The following is a 25,459-nucleotide window of genomic DNA, read 5'->3' on the forward strand; positions in this document are numbered from 1 at the left end:
TGAAATTTTTGTAAAACTTTCCAAAAAACAAAAATTTATATTTGAAAAACGGAATTGGATAATTTTTGTATGGTTGAACTCATAGCGGAACGGGCATTCGGATTTCGCAAGTTTTTTCGGGATTTGAGACGTGGGTCCTACTGTCGAATATTTTAATAAATTTTGGATTTTTATCCGAAAATTAGTAAATTCATATGGAATTAATTCCTATGATTTGTATTGAGTATATTGAATTATTTATGAATAGATTTGAAACTTTTGGAGACAAATTTAAAAGGGAAAGTTGTGGTTGAATAATTGATTTGAATTTACAAAGCGAGGTAAGTGTCGTGGTTAACCTTGACTTGAGAGAATAGAACCCTTAAATTATTTGTTATGTGAAATGCATGTGAACGACGTATAGGCGGGATGACGAGTGTCTATACGTCGTCAAATTAATTGTTTGCCTGCTTACTTGAAAAATCATAAATTATTTTAAATTATAAATTAATTATTATAATAATTATTTCTCTCCTATTCTTTGTCAAATATTAATTCTTGAATTCCTGCCTTAATTGTTACATGCTATTTGAATTATGTGTTTTAATTGTTATTTGATATTTAGCATATTAAATATTAAACTGCCTATTTTTTCCCTGATTTCCATAATAATTTGCTATTTGTCATTGTTTGTTTCATAATTAAATCATAATTATTGTATGCTTGTTGTCTTATAATTTTATATTAATTGCTGTATTTATTGGAAAAATTTCTTCTATAAGAATTGATTGAAATGGATATATTGGAGGATCGGTTGCACGCCGCAACGGACTTATTAAAAGTCAATATTAGGGGATCGGATTACATGCCGCAACAGACTTATTAAAAAGTCTATATATACTTGATTGAAACAAATATACAACGGACTTATTAAAAGTCAATATTGGGGGATCGGATTGCACGTCGCAACAGACTTATTAAAAAGTCTATATATACTTGATTGAAATAAATATACAACGGACTTATTAAAAGTCAATATTGGGGGATCGGATTGCATGCTGAAACAGACTTATTAAAAAGTCTATATATACTTGATTGAAATAAATATACAACGGACTTATTAAAAGTCAATATTTGGGGAATCGGATTGCACGCCGCAATAGATTTATTTAAAAGTCAATATATATACTTGATGAAAATTAATTATATGAGAGGATTGAAAATGAATATATTGTGAGAGCAGGTTGCACGCTGCAACGGAAATTGATGTAAATGATAATTGGTTATGATTGCTGGGTTGGCTTCAATTATTATAAATGAGTTGCCTGATTTATTTCTATTATTTGTTGTTGTTACTAATATTGCGTACAGGTTAATATAAGTGACCCGCCTTAGCCTCGTCACTACTTCGTCGAGGTTAGGCTCAGCACTTACCAGTACATGGGGTCGGTTGTACTGATACTACACTCTGCACTTCTTGTGCAGATTTTGGAGTTAGTCCCAGCGTCGTACCATAGACTTACTCGGATTTCAGCTATTAGAGGAGACTTGAGGTATAACCGCATGGCGTCCGCAGTTTCTGAAGTCCCCATCTACTTTACTTTAGCTGTGTGTTTATTTTCAGACAGCTTTATCTTATTTAGACCCTTATTTGTATTATTCTAGAAGCTCGTGCACTTGTGACACCAATTCTGTGATGGTATTTAGACAACATTATTTTTATGGATTATTCACTATATTTTAGACTTTACTTCCGTATTTGTTCTTTTTTATTAACAAATTTAAAAAAAAATTAAAAATGGATAATATTATTCTAACATTGGCTTCCCTAGCAAGTGGAATGTTAGGCATCATCACGGTCCGAAGGAGGGAAATGTAGAGTCGTGACACAATGTTTGCAACCATTAATTCTAAAATTGAAGCATCAACTAAGCTAAATAATCAACACCCAATCACAAACAAGCACTAAATAATTATCCATAAGGGTTACACACAAGGGTTGGGTCACAACCCTAGTAAAAATCTGGCTACTCATAATGAGTATTGAAGAGAATAAAGAAGAATTGTTAATTAAACCCATAATGAAAGATTAAAATGATAAAATCTAATGTTAATACCCTAAAATAATGTAAAACTTCCTAAAGTAGTTAAAAGAAACGGCTATAGCAGCTTTTAGTGACCTAATTTTGTGAAACTCGTCTATTTATACAGGGCCAAAAATCTTGCACAAAAATGCCCCTTAAGGTTCTACGGCCGCACAATTGCGTGTGTGGTCCGCAAATTTCTTCAGTTGGCAGGAAGGAGGTTTCTGCGGCCGCACATTTGTGGACTGCAGCCGCGAGGCAAACTTCTTCGGCCGCACAATTCTTGTGTTGTCCGCACTTCACAAAGGCTTCAGGATTTGTTCTTCTTCCATATTCTCTGCACTTTGCATCTTTGTCAGTAAAAGCCTGGTCCTGCGGCCGCACAATTCATAAGCGGTCAACACATTGCTAAAAATTCTGATGAATTTTGCTACTTAGTTTGCGGCCGCAAATGGAATTTTGCGGTCCGTAATTTTTTCTGTGGCCGCAAAATTCCTTCTGCGGATCGCACATTTGTACTTCTGCGTCCTTTATTGCCTTGTCTTTCGGAACACTCCTTTTTGAGTTGGATTTCATCTTGATAGACCAAACCTCCAGCATTCCTGCAATTTGTACACTTTCATTAGTTTCGGGAATACAATTCAATATTTTTGGACTAAATCAAAGCTAAAAGGTGCTAATAAGCAGTCAAAATCTTCACTTATCAGCAGGTCTATTCGTTCTATTTGAAACCTCGACACGAATTCCCTGAGCAATTCGTTATCTCTTTGTTTTACTTTGAAAAGGTCTGATTTTCTGGTCTCGACCTTGATGGCCCTGGCTTGCGCTTTTACAAAGGCATCCGCAAGCATAGCAAATAGATCAATAGAATTAGGGGGTAAGTTGTGATACCATATCATTGCTCCTTTTGACAGTGTTTTGCCGAACGTTTTCAGCAAAAGTGACTCTATTTCATCATCTTCTAAGTCGTCTCCCTTGATGGCACATGTGTAGGAGGTCACGTATTCATTTGGATCCGTGGTTCCATTATACTTCAAAATTTCGGGCATACGGATCTTCTTCGGGATTAGCTTCGGTGCCGCGCTCGGGGGGGAAGGCTTTTGGACAAATTTCTTGTAATTCAGGCCTTTCGATATCGGGGGTGCTCCTGGGATTTAATCAACTCTAGAGTTATTGGTCTCTGTTTTTTTGTCATTCTCTTCAATCTTCTCCCCTGATCCACCTGCCTTGTGAATTCCTCAAGCATCTTTATTATTTCGGGATTGGTACTGGGCTCAACTTCACCCAGCCTCTCCGTGATTTGTTCATTTTTTCAGGTATTTTCCCGGGATAGTTCGGGCTCAACTCTGCTGGGGGCATGGCTTTGGTTCTGCAGCTAGGCTATCGCCGCATGTTGAGCTTGTAATATTTTAAAATTCACCCGTAGATTGATCTCGTCGCCTTCACTGTCGTGCTTTCCTAGAGCTGTTGATCGGGACCCTTCGCGAACGTTGTTCTCGGGGTCGTCGGCAGATTTGCATCGATGGCTACAGGTGAGTTAGCATCGATTAGGTCCGCAACTGGGACTCCGTTGGGGTCAACAGGGGGCACCTCATTGCTAGGAACTATATTGTTGCTTTTGCCATGGTGGCTAGACTCAGCATCAACGTTCAAGTGAGCAAATTGAGAGTTTGACATTCTTAAGCTGACCTGAAATGAAATCTCAAAGAACATGCGTAAAACAGAGAGTGTTATGGAAATTCGTATCAAATTATCATTATTATCCTTAGTACCACGGTGGGCGCCAATCTGGTTACCCTTAATAATGGATAACAATTGAATTTATATGTAGTTTTAAGGATATGTGGACTAATTCAATACAAGTGATTAATAGCGTTAGATGAGCAAATTAAAGATGGAATAAATGATCAAACCAGTAGTAAGACCGAGTTCGGGCACGGTTATGATCCAAACAATTAGCCCGCCTTCGATTCGGAGCCAAACACTTATGAAAAGCTATGAACAAAACTAAGAACTTAATATAATCTTTAGAAGCAGAGGAAACAAATATAAATTGCCTTGATATGCATGTTACAGTGTCCCTAATGAATAATCAACTTTTCCTTTATATAGTAGGGAATTTTTACCCTAAGTACAATTCTAAGAAAGGTAAAACCTTCCTTTTCGCTAATCACTAATCTACCGCCAATACGGGCCGGGATTCACCCCGTGATATCCGGTTGGACACGGATATCACGACCCTTTGTTAATCGTACGTGGTCGCTTGGTAATGTTCTTCGAGGTCTTGGAACTCGAACCGGGCCCGGAGGCGTGGTCTCGATAGCTCCGAGGGCAGGTGTTTTTCTCGGGCTTAGATGTGAGAGGCTCCTGGCTTCGATTTCGATTCCATGCAGTCATGTCCTTGCTTCGTTTGCCTCATCGGGAAATCGGGGTACTCATTAACCTCGATTTTACCCGTGTATAGGTAGTTCCCTAGTAATAGTCAAATGATATCAAAAAGGATTTTCCTTGAAATTATTATTTTCATTAAATAGGTGGTCTATCACGCCTAAATAAAAAAATTACTGTTAGGTGGCGACTTCTTACTATAAAAACCTAAATTAAAATTATCATTTTTGTCACTTTACCTTTTTCAAAAGCCTTTCCCTTATTCTCATTTTTCTACAACTTCACTAAAGGGTTTAGAGATTTTTGGGGGTTAGGTAAAAAAAAAGAGGATGACACCGCTGCTACTACTATACACTTTAGAAGGAAAATATTTTCTTCATAGGATTTCTACACTAAACTATATGAATTTATCATTGTTAAGTAATTATTATTAATAGACGCGAGAATTTTGTTAAGGAGTTGATTGCTTAGGTGATCATTCAACTTGGGATAATCATCTATTTCTTTTCTGTATTTCAAAGTTTCTAATTAGCTTCAATAGTCATCTTTACTGGATTTTATATTTTCTGGTGAGATTTAATGAAGTGGCATGTTTAATTTAAGTACTAATTAAGAATCCATACCATTTTAGAGCCCAAACCAACCCTAAACCGACCCAGTCACTTTAGGTAAGAGTTTGCGCGACTGTTCCCATAACTGATATTGTATATCCGCCCCTAAATGCCAAGTATTCTGTTTTTATCTTAAGGCATATAAACACGCATGATCAAATTAGCTTAGCATTCCTATAAGGTAATATACAAATTACAATGTTGGAGATAAGTGTTCAGTAATCACACACACAGAGACACATCGATCTATTTAATTGTGTACAAGCCAAACTTTTACATGAATGAAAATAATCGAAAAACACTCCTATTTTAAAAATTATTTATTGCACATACAACACCCATATCTTGCCATATGCAGCAGGAGTGACAAGTTTTTTTTTGAGAATTCAAGAGAAGGTTACAATAAGACGAGTAGTTTAACACATGAATATTGTATATTATTCCTAGAATATGCGCTTTACAGCTCCAGGGAGGTGAGTATTCATAAAGTAATCTTCCCATTTTATGCATCTTGGATCAAAGCTGAGCACATCATCCATGTTGCATTCTTTCATTGCCATTCTTAACCTCTCGGTATTAGCATCATCAAAACTGAAAAATATAAGTTTAGAAATAATTAAATTGCTTTTTGTTAATTAAATGATGCTTAAGCCAAAATTGGGAAAGATACAAAATATAAACATTCACATACCTGCCGTGGAAAAGCAAGTAAGGTTTGTAGAGTTCAGCTAGACGTATAGCCATATCAATCTTCCTTTTCAGATTTTTGTAGGTTTTGTCAAAACGCCGGCATGATAATAGATTTACCAACTCTAGTACCTAAAAACATATTAAACCACAAGTTACTGTCATTGAATGTGTACATCAACATTAAAGAGTGTTAGGCACACATGTAATATAATGATTTAACCATAACAAATTATAATTTTCTTAAGTCATTGATAATAACTCTACTAATACGTACTAACTATAAATTCATATGCAAAATACTCCTTTACTATACAAAATATGTTAACGTTAACTTTCATTATATTTTGTGGGCAGCAAATTGTCTCGTTTTCCCCCTTGATCTAAGAGAGGTCCAACTTGAAGTATAGCATAAAGTAATACTAAATGATAGTCAAAAGTAAACGGATAAATTTTGATTTTTTTTTTCGAAGTACTTTCACAAGCAAAAATCATTAACACTATGTTGGAGTTCCATCAAAGTGAACGAAAAATATGAGATGATTTATTATCTGCAAGCGTATGCATGCCTATAATATCATAGAGTAAAATAGGAAAAACTGTATAGAATAATCGCTCCCAAAAATATAGTCGAAAATATATATTTTTATATATTAATGTATGATATACATATTATATACATATTTTTGTATATTTGGCTAGAGAATGTAATTATTTTTGGCTGACTGGCCAAATGTGTAACTTCGCCACTAAAATTTGTATCAAGATGAAAATAAAATGTTGTATTGATCAGGAAAAAACCTTTGACAATGGCCAATAATAGGTTGAAATGTATTTTTGATAGCTATCCATGCTGCTAAATAGCCGAGGCATCCCCACTTTGATGATTTTTCCATCTTTGTTGATCCATGGATTTTTGGTGAAGTAATGAAATAGGAACAATCGAATATCACAAGATTTTAGGGTATTTTTTCCAGAAGAACAAATGTGATATATTGATTCTTGAGAAGAATAATATTGATTTCCATGTGCTATAACTGCTGCTAGTATGGAGTTCACCACCATATCACCTGGAATCTGAAATAAATTAAAAAGGTTAAAAAAATTAGGCAGACCTAATTAATTTGTAGTTGGTAAAAAAAAGTTATAAATAATTTCTTTATAATGAAAAAAAAAGTTTTTGAAAAATGAACCAGCATAGTTAATTAATACGTACCGCATCTATTTTTGTGTTTGGGTCACCAAAGCAGAAATTCAATATGCCTTTACCATATGCCACGATAAATGAATCCACTGTTCTGCAGTTGAAAATAAAAGTTATATGTAAATATATAAGAGATATGGGTAAAATATATAGTCCGTCGAATTACTCTTGGTAGTGAAAAAATGCAATGAACTTTACAAGCAAAAAAAAGAACATCAATTCACAAACTTACTTGACTCCTTCAATCCATCCTGGAAATGGCTCTTTGTAAGTGCTGGTTATGATTGTTGGACGTATTATAGCAAGTTGCAAATTCTCTTTCAAATGTCCTAAAAGCATCTCTCCCATTGCCTTTGTGAAGGAATATGTGTTTGGCCACCCATGCAAAGTTGCCCTAAATAATCAATATATATATATATATATATATATATATATATATATATGGCCATGTTAATGTAAGGAAAGTATGATTGTACGTAATTTCTATGCATTAATGACGATATAGAAGATGCTTACGCAATTAGATCACTTAAATCAGGAAACTTTGTTGGTTCAACAATAATAAAAAAATCAGTGTAATCTCACAAGTGAAATCTGGGGAGTGTAGTGTATACGCAGACCTTACCCCTGACCTTAAACAGGCGGCAAGGCTGTTTCCAATAGAATCTCTCGTCGGTTCAATAACAAAGATAAATTATCTCAGTAACACTAAAAGAATTAGACCTTTTCTAACCTTTGAATGCCTAGGTCTTTCATGGCTATCGTCACTTCCTTTGATGTCAAATTTTGAGCTTCAAGTTCCTTAAGTTTGTCTTCTATCACCTTCCTCTCCACATCAATGTCTAAGTAGGAGTTTTTGTTGAGTGTCTCACCCAAAATGAATGATTTTTCTGGTATAACTCCTTCCCCTTCTCCACAAACATAAGCTGTGACAAAGACATCGAACTAACTAATTAATATATAAGACAAGATTTTTAAGAACCTTACCAATAACAATAATACTATAATATATAGTACATGAGAAAAGAATCACACGTTTGTTTTTCCAAAAATGAAAATCATAAGGATGGTTAGTTAAGATCTAAAAACTGACCAGTGGATACGTGAACAATAATCTTCACTTTTTCACATCTTTTAGCAAACTTGAGGATGTTGACGGCACCTAGGACATTGATATTCATGGCAATATCATATCTACAAGGAAAAAAAGGAAACTAATAATGGTCAACGAAAACTTATAATCAAGGACGGACAAACTGAAAAACAACTATTGCTATCGATATCATATATGGGATTAAATCAAATGTCTTGAATCAAAATACTTTATTAATCTTTACAATCATACCTCTCATCAAATCTAGTAGTTGCAGCTGAGTTTATGATTATGTCGATTTCTTTGAACATTTCATCTTTTATCTCCGAATTTTGAATTCCAAAATCCTCAAATGAAATATCACCAGCAACGGGAAATACCTTCTCTTCTACAAGAGAGTTTAGGTTTTTTGCACCTATCTTTTCTGTTAGAACCTTAAACAATTCAGTCTGCATAACCTGCGTAAAAACTTGCAAAAATATTACTGTGTTGCACTACAATAAATAACAAATAGCCTAACCCATTTTTGCTAGAAATAAAAAGAAAATACCTAACATTCGTTAAATACAAGTCGCAAAAAGAGAAATATGTACAGACACCTCCCAACAACAACAACCCAGTATAATCTCATTAATGGGGTTTGGGGATGGTAGTGTGTACGCAGACATTACCCCTACCCTGTGGTAGAGAAGCTGTTTCCGATAGACCCTCGTCTCCCTTCCTCCAAGAACTCCCCACCTTGCTCTTAGGATGACTCGAACTCACAACCTCTTGGTTGGAAGTAAAGGGTGCTCACCACTAGAGCAACTCACCTCCCAAAGTTTATAATTTAGGTTAGGTAACTTCTTCGGTGAAATTACTCTCGCAACTCTAACGTGGTTATATCTTGATTGGCATTGTTACTGATACGAGAAAATAAAAATTAGAGTTTAATTTTTGAAGAAATTAAAAAGGATGTGTTTTGAATAAACATCGTACAAAATGTCCCTTGATAATAAACCAAAACAACGAAAATATTATTGCTTGAATGTAGAGAAAAAAATCAAACTTCCATTTCAAACAAGTAGACATTCTTTTGACACTTAATAAAGGACACATGCAGGTCGTAGTACAACATTTTCCCTTAATAGTCTTGTTCAAATAAAATGGACGAAGCAAGCAACTTTTTTATATTTAAAAAAAAAGTACTATGTTTTACCTCTTCATGAAAACGTTTCTGGGCTGATTTGGTGTCCGAAGCTCTTACTAGAAGGTATAATTTTTTCGCGTTTGGTTGAACCCGAAGTATCTTCTCCACCAGAACTGCATTTAAAAGGTAATTGGTAACCTAAAAAAATTGGTAAATAATATGCTATAACGAATTAAATTACAGTGGTACTGTTAAACAAATTAGAGAAATAACTAGAGAGGAAATACTTTTTGCAAGGAAACCAGTGGCACCCGTAATAAAAATAGTTTTGCCTTCTAGAAATTGTTGAATTTTAGATGATTCCATTGGTAAGGAATTTGGGCAGCTAAATTTTGTTAAAAAAAGACTTGATATTTTATATTGAAAATGATATTTGATATGAACTCATGCACTCATCTCCCAATATATATATAGGCAAACTTGAGACTGATTAGCAGCTAATAGATATTTCGAGATGCTTCTTTCAGCAATTAATTATGTAAGTTTACCATTACCTAAAAGTTAGGTCACCTCATTATTCCTTAAAGTCAAGGGTAACAAAGCCAAGAGTGGAAGCAAACACTTAACCCTTACTACAAAAAGCAGCATTTATAACTCTTACAAGCAAAAGAGCACTAATTTTGTGATAATTCTCCAAAGATCTTGTCCTAAAAAATCCAAAAAAAATCTATTACAGCCTAACAACCTTTCATTGTTTTTGGTATTTTTATGATTTGTGTCTTATTAACTCTAAGTCTAAGAAAGATCATCTTAGATTAGTAGAGAATCCATTTAATTGTAGGCCATGTGAAAGGCTTTAGTTGTGTTTTATTCTAACTTATAGAATTTGATAAGAACAATAATACGGTATAATTAATCTCAAAATAATAACCAATATATATATATATATATATAAATTTTATATACTTTTACGATTACCGAATATAAATCATTTCGGCCAACGGCTAAAAGTAGAGGAAGATTTGTGCAGCGCCAATCAAAAGATAGATGTGGTCTTGTTTGGTATGATTTAGATTTGTTAGTGGGGTATGTTGTTAACTCAAACAGAAGTACAACAAGATTTTAAATTAATTTGAAGAAATGTATTATGTTAGCGGTCGTACAAATTATGTACTACAGAATCTCTGGCCGGTTAAGTATCTAAATCTTTAAAATGCTATTGACGGAATAGTATGATGTTTTCGTTAGAAGCTTTCTGTCTATCGAGCTCCTCGGAACCGTTACTTATCAATTTAAAGTTTCTTCTTTATATATATAGCCGGAGGGGGAACCTACTTCTGGCCCTACATTTACCCTACGTTTTTTCTATAATAATTTTACTCCTTATCCTATTTTTTTTTAATAATATTGTAAATTTATTCTTCATATTATTAGTGTTTGATATCATAAAACGATGACAAACGAGATAATCTATCCAAACGTTGTATTCATCAAATAATACAGTATAATACAATATTGTTTACCTTTAAAATCGGATAACAATTAAATTTATATAGTAGGAGAATCCTACTCTAAGTACAACTCTATAAAAGGTAAAAAATCTTCGATTTAACTGATTGTCGGTTCTTCATCGATACGTGCCGAGATCCACGCCGTGATATTCGGCCGGTCGCAGATATTACGGCCTTTTGTTGATCGTGCTTGATTGCCCGACAATGTCCTCCTAAGTCTTTCAGGATTTGGATCGTTCTTGAATCATGACTCCGATATTCTCAAAGGCAGACAATATGCCCCCGGATTCTGACTCGATGAGGCCTTCGCTTCGATTCCGATCCTTCGCAATCATATCTCGAGCTCGTTTTACCCTATTGGAGGCTGGAGTATATCATGAGCTCTGTTTTTACCCGTATACAGATAGTCCCCTCGTTTCTCACAGAGAAAGCTGACGAGAAACGATATGAGCACCCCGATTCCTTCTTCAATACGCCGCGACATAAACTACAAAAACCCTAAAACATCCCGTCAGTCATGGCATAATGACATTAAATGCACATCAGCCACCGGTTGGCTATTCTTGGAGGCGAAACGCCACTGAGCCACTATAAACAACCCCTCTATTTTTTATTTTTTACTTTAAATCAAACCGTCTACCCTCGTACCCTCAGAATTTTACTACTCTTTTTCATATTCTAGCGTTTTTACCTCCGTTATTCGAGATTCCTTTGAAATTTTTACTCATCATCCACTCAAGCCAACACATCTGAGCTTCCAGGTTTCAACCTTTCGCTATCTCTTTCAAGCTTTCCCCTATAACAATGGCACAAAACTCAAAATATATTCCCCAAAAGGTCGCTTCTACCTCCCAAACAACTGCCGGAACCAACGAAACTACTTCCGATGTGGTCGACCTCGGGAGACCCGCTGCTAACGTTGTTACCGATGAACCGACTCCTGAACCTCCCTTGAAGATGTTCATTCCCGGGGGTTGTTCGATCGCTGACCACTTCAAGGTCGAGAAACCTTCTTCGGTACAAGGTCAACGTGAGGATGCCTCGAGATACATTTGCTCAATCACCAAAGAGGACCTCCCCACGGTCCAAAAATATTGCAACTGGGCTCACAAGGACATCGTGGTCCCCGACTCCGAAGAGGCCATTACCACCAATGTCGAGGGATATCTGAGTGTTTACCCTTATCCCTTTACATTGGGCCCAATGGACTCAGTCATCTTAGACTTCTACAGGAGGTATAACGTATGCCTCGGCCAAATTCACCCTTCACTGTGGAGGATCGTGATCCTCCTCCAATATTTTGTGAATAAAATTGATTCGTGCACCTTCACCATCGGTCATATGCTCCGTTTACACAGTCCCCAAACCTTTCAGGAGGACTGATAAAACTTGTACGTAGGGCTAGAAAAGTCCCATTTTCGAGCATCGACGAGGACCAGGATCGAGGCTGGCAGGGTCTTTTTGTCCGGTGAGTACCTCAGATTTGATCTCGACTGAATTCAGACCATTTCCTGAGAAGTGGAATGCATCACGTAAATAAAACTTTCCCCCGAATGTTGATTTTGTGTTCACCTCTCTTTTTCTCCGGTATTCGTAGTGGTGCAACTGTCGTTCGAGTCCCAAACGATGTCCCCCGACTCAAGGAGTGGGTCGAAGGTATTCTCTCATAGATTCCCTACTCCGAGCGCTCGTGGTGCAAACTCTCAAAGGGTCGTTCCCATGGTAAGCTTCCTTTCCCGAGTAGGTTGTGTTAGGCTTCTTCTCTTAGCATTACGTTCTTATTATTTTTTCTTTACTTCTCTTTTGCAGGTTTTTCTAAGACCGTCAAGCTTAGGACCCCGATTGGGGGTGAGGACTTACCGGAGCCACATCAGGGGAGAAGAAAAGGAAAAGGGCCTCGAGTTCCCCGAGCTCAGAGAAAAAGAAAATGAGAAAGAGGTCGGTTCGTAAGACAAAGGAAACCTCCATCTCCCGAGTGCTTTACTCGGAATCACGCATCCGGCTGAGAGACGAGCCCGAGAAGGATGAAGTCTTTGTGGTCCATGAGCCGTCTGCCCCCGAGGAATGGGTGGCAGCCGATGAGGAAATAACGGAGGCTAATCCCCCTTAAGTTTGCGAGACTGATGCCAAAGTAAGGGGTTATAGATATTTCGGGCCGCCTTCATTCACAGAATCAATGTTTGATGTAGCCCGAACGACGAAGGAGTGATCCCATGAAGGGGTCTATGGAGTGGATGATCCCCTCCAAGGTTTTTTTGATGATGAAGACTCATCGGGCCCGGAGGATTTCACCGGATTGGGTGACTTAGAGGTGCCAAGGAAAAGTCCACCCTCAGAGGCTGGTGGCACGAGCTTGAGCCCGAGATTAATCAATCGATTCGTCATGCCGAGCACAGATCCTGCTCGAAAGTGGTCCGTCGTTATCACCATTCCGGAGGATGCCTGGATTCTTTATTCCCCCGTAGGGATAGCTAGTTACCTCCGGTGCCTGGTAACCAAAAAGACCAGGCAAAAATGAACGAGGTAGATACGCCATGCCTGTTCAACGAAGCACAATAGGCGTTGAACCGGGTAATTCTTGATAATTCTAATGTCTCTTCTAATATTAGAATTAGTTCTTGGTGATTCTAATATCTCTTCTCATATTTGCAGGCCTCGGAGCTCCACCATGAAACCTTCCTCCGGTACCGAGATGAGCTGAGCCAGCTCGAGGCCGAAGTCAAAGAGCTTGCTGAGAAGAGAGGCATGTATAAGCTTCTTAGCGAGCAACGTGAAGGAGAAGTCAGAAGTCACCAAGCCGAGTTGGACGCGGATCAAAAAGAACACGCCGACCTGTTGGAACAGGTAAAAATCTTTGAAGTTAGTGATGATGAGCCATACAAGGTGTCTAATGGTCAGAATCTGCATGTTCAGCAAAAGGTTGATCGGGTCGACCAGCTCTAGGCTGATATTGACAAAGTCAAAGCCATGGCCGAAGAGTGGAAGGTCAATATGGACCGATTGGCTTCGAAAATGGAGACTGTTCGAGAGCAGCTGGCCTCGGCGGAGGCCCAACTTTGATCGGTGAAGGAGAAAGCTGAAATTTGGTCCCAAAAAATCGAAGACCTCCCAGTCTCGCCTGGGCTCGGTCATTGTCGCACAGGATACCCTTGCCAAGGATCTTGAAGCAGCCAAGTCAGCGGCGAAATTAACCAAGGCCGACGCTGAAAAACTGGTGGCCCAGTACAAAGATGATGCTGAGGCAGCTCAGGAATGCCTGAAAGCCATCGTCAAATATGTGAGGTGGCAGTCCCGGAGAGAGGCTTTTGAGGAAGTTCATGCTCGAGGGTTCGATTTATCGGCCGAGATTGAAAATGTTAAGAGGCTCGAGGCTGAGGCCAAAATGTTAGCGTACCCCGAGGAAGAGGAAGCTGAGGGTTCGGGCGAATCCGAGGACGGGGAAGACCCCGATGGTTCTGGTGATGAGGCGGGCTTCGGCGAAGATCAGGCTTCTTAGGTGCCTTGTAGATTTTTCTTCTCTTTTGTACTTTAGTATTTTGTTTGAGGTTGTTTGGCCTTTATAAACTTTTATGTATATATACAAGGCTTTTTCCCTTCGACAAATTTCAAGCTTGTTTCTTTTTGCTTTTTTCTTTACGATCGCAAAGATTTTGAATGCCTTAGCACGTAATAATTAGGTCTTGTTCGGAGGCTCGAACAATGCTCATTCTTGATATTATTTTGCTTAAGACTCGTGGGGGCTTAGTATGACCGGAAGCTTTACCCGAAGTGTTTACTTAGAATTTTTTAGATCATAATTTTGCCGAGGGTAGCCTTATAACCGGTTTAGAAATTTTGAAGGCCTTATGTTTTGGTTACGGATCTCAGATGTCTCCAAGCTGTTCTAGGACGACTGTAGCCTTTTAAGTTCGGGTGTTTCCCAATAGGCTTATTACTCTGAGCCATCCGGGATTGCCTGGGATCATAGTCCCCGAATGGGGATGGTCGTAGCCTTTGAAGTTCGGGCACTGCTTAATAGGTTTTGTGCCCCCGGGCTTCGTAGCCCGAACCATCCGGGCTTGCCCATAACGGAAGTCCCCAAGCGGGGGGTGATCTCTTGGATTCAGACAAAGGTGGCCCTTTGGCCCGATGTCCTTAAGGAACAAAATATAGTAATTGTTAAGAGACAAAATATGTATCTGCAAGGTAGAAACTTTCTTTTATTTTAGTGTAACATACAAGATTGCAAATGTGTACAAGCTTCATGTTATGGCTTAAGTGGTCTATGTGGGCACGGTTCATTTGACCGTTTGGCCCTTATAGCAAATCCTATCCACCAAGTCCAGACTTGTTTGAGCATGAAGTTTCCTTCCTTGCTAAAATTATTACCCGAGGGTGATGGCCTCGGATACTGTTGATGCGAACCTTGACTCCAGTTCATAGTAGGTCTTCAATTCTAAGTTAGCATGATCCACTGTTGCCTCATTAAAAAAACTTGCGGGAAAACCCATTTGGGACAAAACCGGTTCAAGGGAAAAAAGAGTGCAACGCGTGATTTCAGGCCTAATAGTTGCATCATTCCTTGGTCTTTACCTGCAAGTGTTAGTCCAATCCGTAATATATTTAAATAAAAGTAATGAATGGGGTCGTACCTTAGTAGTAGTATCGTTTTAAATGGATTATATTCCAGTTGTTCGGTAGCCTCTCATCGTTCACCGTTTCGAGTTTGTACGATCCTTTGTCGGTGATCTCAATAATTCAATACGGACCTTCCCAATTCGGTCCCAGTTTCCCTTCATTCGGGTTTCGGGTGCTCAGTGTCACCTTTCTTAACACCAAGTCCCCGACATTGAAGTGTCGAAGGTTGACTCTCCGTTTGTAATATCTTTTGATCTGTTTCTTTTGGGTGGCCAACCGAACGAGGGAGACCTCGCGCCTTTCATCTAACAGTTCCCGATCCGTACTCATGGCCTCGTCGTTTGATTCTTTGGTCGCATATCGGAACCTAGGACTCAGTTCTCCTAATTCGATCGGTATAAGTGCTTCGGCACCGTACACCAACGAGAATGGGGTGGCCCCGGTACTGGATTTTGAGGTCGTACGATATGCCCATAGGACTCCGGGCAAGATTTCCTTCCATTTCCCTTTGGTCCTCTTTTTATGGTTTTGAAGTATGGTTTTGTTCGTGGACTCTGATTTCCCGTTTCTACTAGGGTGATAGGGCGTTGATAGGATCCTTTTGATCTTATGGTCCTCGAAAAACTTGCTCACTTTGATGCCGATGAACTGCTTTCCATTGTCACACACAATCTCGGCCGGCATTCTGAATCGGCATATTATGTGGTCCCATATGAAATCAATAACCTCCTTCTACCTGACTTTCTCAAATACCTGATCTTCCACCCACTTAGAAAAATAATCAGTCATAAATAAGATAAATTGAGCCTTACCAAGCGCCCAGGGTAGGGGACCAACGATGTCCATTCCCCATTTTATGAACAACCAGGGTGACAAGACCGAATTCAGTGGTTCCCCAGGCTGATGGATCATCGGAGCATGCCTCTGACATTTGTCACATTTTTGCACGAACTCCTTTGCATTGTTTTCCATGTTGATCCAGTAGTAGCCGACTCTAATTATCTTCTGAACCAATGACTCGGCGCCCAAATAGTTCACGCAGGTGCCCTCGTGGACTTCCCTCAAAACATACTCGATGTCTCCTGGTCCTAGACATATGGAGAGTGGGCCATCAAATGCTCTTCTGAATAGGGTACCGTCTTCGGACAAGCTGAACCGGGCCGCCTTCGTACGCAGAGCTCTCGATTCTTTAGGATCCGAGGGAAGTTTTCCGTTCTTCGGGTAATCTATGTATTTTTTTTCTCCAGTTCCAAGTTAAGCTTATCGAGTTTATATCGGCATGGCCTTCCTCCACTACTGATTTTATGAGTTGTACGACCATTCCCGAGTTGAATTCATCGTCGTCGACCGACGATCCCAAGTTAGCAAGCGCATCGGCCTCACTGTTTTGATCCCAAGGTACATGTTGTAAAGTCCATTCCCTGAACCGCTGTAACGTTACCTATAGCTTATCCAGGTATCTTCGCATTTTTTCCTCTTTGACTTCGAACGTTCCATTGACTTGGTTCACCAATAGGAGGGAATCGCACTTAGTTTCGACCACCTCGGCCCCCAGGCTTTTAGCTAGTTCAAGACCTGCAATCATGGCTTCATACTCGGCCTCGTTGTTAGTCAACTTTACAGTTCTAATAGATTGCCTAACTACATTACCCGTCGATGGCTTCAACACGATGCCAAGTTCGGACCCCTTTGCATTTGAGGCACCGTTCGTAAAAAGGGTCCATATTCCGGAAGAGATCCCCGAGTTCAACAACAACTCCTTCTTAGCCTCAAGACTTAGGGCCCGTGTGAAGTCGGCTACGAAGTCCGCCAAAATTTGAGATTTGATAGCGGTTCGGGGTCGATATTCGATATCGTACACACTGATCTCCAAGGCCTAATTGGCCAATCGTCTCGAGAGCTCGGGCTTATGCATTACGTTTCTTAATGGGTAAGTAGTCACAACACACATGGGATGGCATTGAAAATACGATTTTAGCTTCCTAGAGGCGCTTAGCAAGGCGAGCGCCAATTTTTCTAGGTGAGGATACCTAGTTGCAGCCTCGCCTAGGGTTCTGCTAACATAATAGATAGGAAATTGCTACCTTTCTCTTCCCGGACCAGGACTCCACTTACCGGTACCTCGTATACCGCCAAGTACAGGTACAATTATTCGTTTGCCTTCGGAGTATGAAGCAAATGTGGGCTCGAAAAGGACCACTTGAGTTCCTCCAAGTCTTGTTGGCACTCCGGGGTCCATGAGAAGTTATTCTTCCTCTTCAACAGTGAGAAGAACCAATGGCTCTTGTCGGAGGACCTCGAGATGAATCGACCCAAAGCGGCTATGCACCCGGTTAACCTTTGTACGGCCTTGAAATTTTCCACAATTGTGATGTCCTTGATGGCCTTGATTTTATCGGGATTAATCTCGATTCCCCGGTTAAACACCATGAATTCGAGGAATTTCCCGGACCCAACTCCGAATGCGCATTTCTCCTGGTTCAGCTTCATATTGTGTTTCTTTAATATATCGAAGGATTCCTGTAAGTGTTTCAAATGGTCCTCTGCTCGCAGGGACTTAACCACCATATTGTCAATGTAAACCTCCATTGACTTTCCTATTTACTCTTCGAACATCTGATTTACTAAGCGTTGGTAAGTGGCACCGGCATTTTTTAGTCCGAATGGCATTTACGTTATAGTAGTAGGTACCGTATTTAGTGATGAAGGACATTCTTTCGTGGTCATCTGGATCCATCCGAATTTGGTTTTACCTAGAGTAGGCGTCGAGAAAACTGAGGGTCTCGTGGCCGATCGTGGCATCGATCATGCGATCGATGTTTGACAGAGGGAAAGAGTACTTGGGGCATGCCTTGTTTAAGTCTTTATGGTCTACACACATTCTTAATTTATTCCCTTTTTTAGGTACTACTAGTATGTTTGCTAACTAATCCGGGTACTTAACCTCCCGGATGGACCCTATTTTAAGGATTTTTGGATACCTCATCCTTGATGAATGCATGCTTGACTTCAGACTGAGGCCTCCTTTTCTTCTTGACCAGATGGAACTTCAGATCCAGGCTTAGCTTGAGAGTAGTTATCTCCGGCGGAATCCCTTTCATATCAAGGTGAGATAAAGCGAAACAATTTATGTTAGCTATAATGAATTAAATGAATTTTTTTCTTGAGTTCGAGACTTAGCCCCGTGCCTAGGTATACCTTAAGATCAGGTAGGTGTTCGATCAACATGACTTGCTCCAGTTCTTCGACAGTTGATTTGGTGGCGTCGGAATCATCGGGGACTATGAAAGTTATGGGAACTTCATAGTCGCCGTCCTCATTCGTCCCCTGCTTCTCCGATTTGATCGAGGCAAGTATCGGTAATTAATATTTGGTTTCGTATTTGGCCACATGACCTAGAACCTTCGATGTCAAAAGTGCAGATACCGGGATCACCTCGTCAACCGTGAATATCTCCTTTACGGCCAGTTATTTTCTGTAAACTGTTTTAATCCCTCCTGGCATCGGTAATTTCAGCACCTGGTGCAGCGTCGAGGGTACTTCCCTTATGTTGTGAATCCATGGTCTCCCAAACAGAGAATTGTACCTTATGTCTCCTTCGAACATGTAGAACTTGGTTTCCTGAATGGTTCCGGCGGTGTTCACAGGTAATGTTATCTCCCCTTTAGTGGTCTCACATGCCATGTTGAATCCGTTTAGAACCCTGACTACAGGAACGATTTGATCTTGTAGACCTAGTTGTTCCACAGCCCTCGATTGAATGAAATTAGCCGAGCTACCTGGATCAATTAACACACACTTAACTTGAGATTTATTTATGAGTACAGATATTACCAGTGCATCGTTGTGGGGTTGTACGATGCCTTCAATGTCCTTGTCGTTGAAAGACAAGGTTCCTTCTGGTACGTAATCTCGAGTCCATTTTTCCCTCGTGATGGACACTATGGTGCGCTTTAACATCGGCCCCTGGGGAATGTCGACCCCACCGATGATCATGTTAATGACGTGCTGAGGCTCCTTATGCTCGATCTGCTTACTAAAATCTCTATTCCTGAAATGATTTTTGGCTCGATCGCTCAGGAACTCCCGGAGACGTCCGTTGTTTAATAATTGGGCTACTTCGTCTCTCAATTGTCGGCACTTCTCTGTTCTGTGGACGTGAGTGACATGATATTTACATATTAAGTTGGGATCCCTTTGGGTTGGATCAGACTGTATAGGTCAAGGCCACTTGGTGTCTTTGATGCGTCCGATGGCAGACACCATAACAGCAGCATCGACATTGAAGTTGTACTCCGATAACCTCGACGCTTCCTTAGGCCCGGTGGGTCTGTCGAAACCGTTTTTGCTCATTAATACCTGGTTATTTTGACCTCGATCGCTTCTCCTTTCACTTCTTATAGGGTTTCATCCAGACTCGTTACCACTACGATCATCGTTATACGGTTTATACCAATCTCTACTTGACCTTGGTTCATGATCAATGTCTCTTTTGGATTTGTCACTAGCTCGAACGGGATAAACAGACCCCGAAGGGGCCCCAAGCTGATCATCTTCGACCCTAATATTTTATTGGTACTGGTTATGCATATCGGCCCAAGTTACAACCGGGTGTTCTACCATATTTTGCTTCAACTGCTGCAAAGCCAATGAGCTTCGAGTATTGAGTCCTTGGGTGAAGGCTTGAACGGCCCAATCGTCTGCCACCGGCGGCAGGTTCATCCATTCCATTTGAAACCTTGACACGAACTCCCTGAGAATCTCGTTATCTCTTTGCTTTACCTTCAAAAGGTCTGACTTCGTGGTGTCGACCTTGATGGCTAAGTCATGCGCTTTTACAAAAGCATCTGCAAGCATAGCAAGTGACTCAATAGAATGGGGGAGGGGGGAGGCAAGTTGTGATACCATATCATAGCTCCTTTTGACAAGTTCTCTCCGAACCTTTTCGGCATGACAGATTCGATCTCATCATCTTCCAAGTCGTTCCCTTTGATGGAGCACGTGTACGAGGTCACATGTTCATTTGGATCAGTTGTTCCATTGTACTTAGGAATTTCAGGCATGTGAAACTTCTTCGGGATCGGCTTCAGATCTACGCTTGGAGGAAAAGATTTTTGAACAAACTTTTTGGAGTCTAGGCCTTTCAATATCGGTGGTGCTCCGGGAATTTGGTCGACCCTGGAGTTGTAGGTCTCCACCTTCTTATCGTTGTCTTCGATCTTCTTTTCTCCTGTTTCTACCCGTTTTGTCAATTTCTCGAGCATCTTTATTATCTCAGGGTTGGTCCCGGGTTCAGCTTCATTTCACCTATATGTGGTTGGTTTATTTCTACGAGTGTTTTTCCGGGACGGTTCGGGCTCAACTCTACTGGGAGCGCGACTTTGGTTCTGCAGTTGGGCTATCGCTGCCTGCTGAGCCTGTAATATTTTGAAAATCACCCATAAATTGATCTCATCTCCTTCACCATCATGAGTATTTTGGGCTACCAATCGAACTCCCCCGCGGACGATGTTCTCAGGACCGGTAGGTAAATTCATGTTAATGGCCATATGTGAGTTGGCGTCGATTGGGTCCGTGGCCGGAATTCCATTGGGATCGGCAGGGGGCACCTCGTTACCGGGCACCGTATTATTGTTCTTGCCATGGTGGCCAGACTCATCATCCGTGTTTAGAGGGGCAGATTGGGAGTTCGACATTTTAAACTTTGACCTGAAATCAAAGACACATCAAAGAACAAGTGTGAAGTAGGGTGTGTTATGAAAAATTGTATCAAATTGCCACTATTATCCTTAGCCCCACGGTGGGCGCCAAACTTTTTACCCTCAAAATGGATAACAATTAAATTTGTGAGTGGTTTTAAGGATATGCGGATTAATTCGATACAAAACGATAAATTAAGTTAGAATGGACAAGTAAAGATACAATAAATTCAAACATGCGAGGAGGATGATTCCAGCCTTAGTGACTTTTTCACCCTCGATCTGGGCTCACAGTGAACAATATTGATGAACGAGAGAAAGAGCTTGCAATAGCAGTGAAAATAGTGGTATATTGCTTAGGATTGCGTGTTACAATGTCTCTAATGAATTATCATTCCCTCTCCCTTTATATAGAAGAGGAATTCTACTCTAAGTACAACTCTATAAAAGGTAAAAATTCTTCTGTTTAACCGATTGTCGATTCTTCATTAATACGTGCAGAGATCCATGCCGTGATATTCGGCCATATCATGGCCGGTCGCGGATATTACGGCCTTCTGTTGATCGTGCTTGATTTCCCGACAATATCCTCCGAAGTCTTTCAGGATTTGGATCAATCTCGAATCATGACCCCGATATTCTCGAAGGCAGACAACGTGCCCCCGGATTCTGACTCGATGAGACTTTTGCTTCGATTCTGATCCTTCGCAATCATATCTCGAGCCCGTTTTAGCCTATTGGAGGTCAGAGTATATCATGAGCTCGGTTTTTACCCGTATACAAGTACAATACAATATGATATATTAGGAAACGACGTGTAACAACAATCCAAATAATTATTTCACCATTCGGCGTAATGGCGAAATAATTATAGAGAAAAATGGTTCAATTGAACTAAAAATCACAAAAAAAAAAAAAGAAGGGAAAAACAAAAAGATGCCACCGACCCCTACTACCTACGATTATCATTATTACTTCTAATAATACTCCCTCGAGTCCAATTTATTTAATTTTTTGGCCTCTTTTTCGTGGTTAATATTTGATTTTTCAGATATTAAGAAGAAATTGACTTTTTTTTTTCAAATTTGCCTTTGATGTAAAGAGCATATGAGTATTTGTTATACTTCCAATGAACAAATTAAGGTTAATATGATTAATTTTATTGTTAATTAATACTAAAATGTGAATTTCTTAACGTGCGTGAAAATATCAAAACAATCCGTTAAAACATACCGGAAGGAGTAGACAAATTAAAATAGAGTATTGAACCTTGGACGGACAAATGCGAAAACAATAAGTGCATACCTTGTATACGCCGCCACAAATTGGATGGGGAAGTTTGACAAGCAATATTAATTGAGCGGTTAATTAGACCATAGGCTTCGGCCATACCCTTTTAGGGGTGGGCGTCGGTCGGTTTGGTCGGTTATTATGAAAGTACGGTTCGGTTTATCGATTTTCGGTTTTGTAATATTAATAACCAAATCAAACCAAAGTATTTACGGTTCGGTACGGTTTTTTCAAGGTTCGGTTCGGTTATTTCCGGTTTAGTTTTTCGGTTATTAACGGTTCAAGATTTTTATATCTGATGTAGACTACGGATCTTTAATTGTAGTAAATTCTTTCACTGTTTCTAGTTGGCAGTCTGACACTCTCGAAATACCAGTTATACCACTAGATTTGAAGCCTTGGCAATGCATGAAAAAGAACAAAAAAAAGATTGCAGAAAAGACTTGCAAAATCTCGAACAGTATAGCATTCTGCAAATGCAGCTTCCCATTTCAAAGAACCAAAGACTAACACCTTATTTGAGCATTTGGGCTTAGTAAGACTAATAGGCTAAGGTACAGATGGGCTTGGCTAACTTGGGCTTCAGATGGGTATGGGTAGCGTAAGTTTGTAGGCCGAAAATTTTGGGTATGAGTCCAAAATTTTGGTTTTTCGGTTTAACCGAAAACCGAAATACCAAAACCGTAAACTGCACCGAAAAACCGAAATTTAATATTTTTAAAACCGCACACCGACCGAATAACCGTTTAAACCGAAACCGAAAAATCAAAATTCACGATTCGACCGGTTTTTTCGGTTCGGCCGGTATTATGCCCACCCATATACCCTTTTAGTCTCACTCAATGTTTAGGACTCTGTATAAGTAAGATGCACATGTGCGTGGAGGTCCATTGTTTCTTCGAGTAGGTAAACCCATGTGTTTAGTTCTAAAGTTCTTAACGTCACTCAAATTTTAGTGTAAAACAAACAAGAATAATATACTCAGTGCATTCTCACAAGTAAAGTTTAGGGAGAGTGCTATCAATTATGTAAGCAAATATTTACTCCTAACTTGTGAAGGTAGAAAATTTTTTTTCCGGTAGAATATCGGCTCAATGAAAGCGCAATCACAACAGTTATAACAAAAAATTACGGAAAGAAAAATAGTAACAACCATCAGAAAAATAATATAACTAAAACAAAAGAAACAACAGGTAGTGATGAAAATCTAAGAATAGGAAATATGGAGATAACACTAGTACTACAAGTATAGAAAAGAAATACAAGTTTGAAAAAGAAATATGCTCGAGTATTTACTAACTTACTACCCTAATACCCGATCTCCACACTCGCTTATTAAGGGTCATGTCGTCCTCGGTAAGCTAAAGATGTGTCATGTCCTGCTTGATCATCCCCCGATACTTCTTCGGCATATCTTTACCTCTCCTTGGACGCGCGATATCCAATCTCTCACACCTCCTTACGGGGGCATTTGTGCATCTTCTCTTCACATGTCCAAATCATCTCAGCCTCGTTTTTCACATCTTGTCCACCACACAAACTACTCCCATCTTGTCTCGTATATCTTCATTCATAATCTTATCTCTCTTAATATGCTCACACATGCATCTCACCGTTCCCATTGATCGAGCCTTCGTATGAACCCATTCATGACAGAGGGAGTATTTCCTTTATTTGTTTTTTCAATGTGAAAGAAATTAAAGACTACGGATAACTTAAATTGATCCAGCTAGCCTTCATGTGTGCCCATTCATGACAGTATTCAATTATGCAATCTATTTGTTATTACCACTTTTACTTACTGAGATTCCATTAGAAATCAATCGTCTTTAATTAGTAATACTGCTGTTATTCCCGGTCAGTATTGCTGTATTTGTAAATATTAATTCTGCAAAATATAAGTTAACGTAATGAAACAATAATAATAAATTCGAGCCCACTGAATTCACAGTGTTTCCTTAAGGAATTTAATCCCCTCCTAGTACCCAAGGTAATGGATTATTTCCTCCCAGGATAGAACGAATAACATACTGGTGTAGCGGTACTTCAAACCCCAGTGTTTCGGCGAACACAAAGTTCGGTAGCAAATCACACTTACAGTTGCTTTGTTTGAAGTTAAAAAACAATGCAGAACGAAGGAGTATATACTCAGAAAAACGTATGGAAGTTCTGAGAGGAAGGAGTGCAATGTATAGCCAATTTGTTGAGCGAATTGTATGTTGAGTTGAGTTTCTTCAACATTTGCTGCTCATATATATATAGCAGCCAAGAAGGAGTGCAAGACCAAACGTCCACCCTTCATGGTGGATCAAGCATTACATATTTGTGGAGCAAGCACTTCATATTTGTGGAGCAAGCACTTCATGGTGGGAAGACCATTATCCGGCTGCCAAATTATCAATACACGGATTGGAAAATATCCGTTTACAAATACGGATAATCTTACGTTAATATTTACTATTAACAAATAAATTTGGTCCAAAAAATTAATCAATCAATCGATCATTTGACCGAAGCCGAAGCCGAAGCCGAAGCCGTAGCCGTAGCCGAGCCGAGCGAGCGACGACGACGACGGCGCGAGGCTTGCTTTCTTCTTAACTCTTTAAGAGCTACAAGAAGAGCAATTATATATATACCCACCAAAAATGTCTTCCACTTCCAATATGGGACAATGTCTCATTGTTAAGAGGGAAAACTTAAAATTTTACTCAAAATTTCATTTTCCCTCCATTTCCCATTCACCCTCATTTTAAGAATATTACATCTTAAAAAATAAAACCTCAACAATCCCCCACATGAATGGGGAATGGCTATATCACGGAAGTATGCATGAAAAAACTGTGTGATTTACAAGCAAGGATTAATTGCATCTGGATAAGTAGGTTTCCCTTTGAACTTTCCGTAGTAAACTTATGTCGGATATACTCGGTCAATCGGTAGATTTGATATCTTTGAACCGTCGATCTTTGGTGTATACCTAGACAACCATAAGTCACACAATCAACCCTTAACCGTCTTTGGTTCTCATTGTTGTGTTCGTTTCAGCCATGAACACCGCCTGGTTTCATAAGTGCGTAGAGAACTGGCCTTACAAAGTTCTCCTTGAAGCGGCTCACACTTCACACTTAAATAGGTGATTCCTAAACGTGTCATCCTGTAGATACACT

The 25,459-nt window shown here is 39.6% G+C and overlaps 2 protein-coding genes across 2 annotated transcripts; one reads left to right on the forward strand and one right to left on the reverse strand.

Moving 5' to 3' along the window:
- Positions 1 to 5,276: 5,276 nt before the first annotated feature.
- On the reverse strand, positions 5,277 to 9,620 carry LOC104104175 (fatty acyl-CoA reductase 3-like). Its single transcript, XM_009612180.4, has 10 exons — positions 9,463 to 9,620; positions 9,245 to 9,348; positions 8,299 to 8,504; positions 8,047 to 8,147; positions 7,687 to 7,879; positions 7,186 to 7,347; positions 6,966 to 7,047; positions 6,551 to 6,826; positions 5,754 to 5,881; positions 5,277 to 5,653 (listed from the first exon to the last, which is right to left on the reverse strand). Exons 1-10 carry the CDS (start codon positions 9,539 to 9,541, stop codon positions 5,506 to 5,508), a joined length of 1,479 nt encoding a protein of 492 aa, XP_009610475.1. The 5' UTR covers positions 9,542 to 9,620; the 3' UTR covers positions 5,277 to 5,505.
- A 2,692-nt stretch (positions 9,621 to 12,312) lies between these two features.
- On the forward strand, positions 12,313 to 14,182 carry LOC138901954 (uncharacterized). Its single transcript, XM_070189755.1, has 4 exons — positions 12,313 to 12,342; positions 12,496 to 12,624; positions 13,339 to 13,605; positions 13,829 to 14,182. Exons 1-4 carry the CDS (start codon positions 12,313 to 12,315, stop codon positions 14,180 to 14,182), a joined length of 780 nt encoding a protein of 259 aa, XP_070045856.1.
- The last annotated feature ends 11,277 nt before the right edge of the window (positions 14,183 to 25,459 follow it).

This window comes from Nicotiana tomentosiformis, chromosome 11 (genome assembly GCF_000390325.3).
Source record: "Nicotiana tomentosiformis chromosome 11, ASM39032v3, whole genome shotgun sequence".
Lineage (NCBI taxonomy): Eukaryota > Viridiplantae > Streptophyta > Magnoliopsida > Solanales > Solanaceae > Nicotiana > Nicotiana tomentosiformis.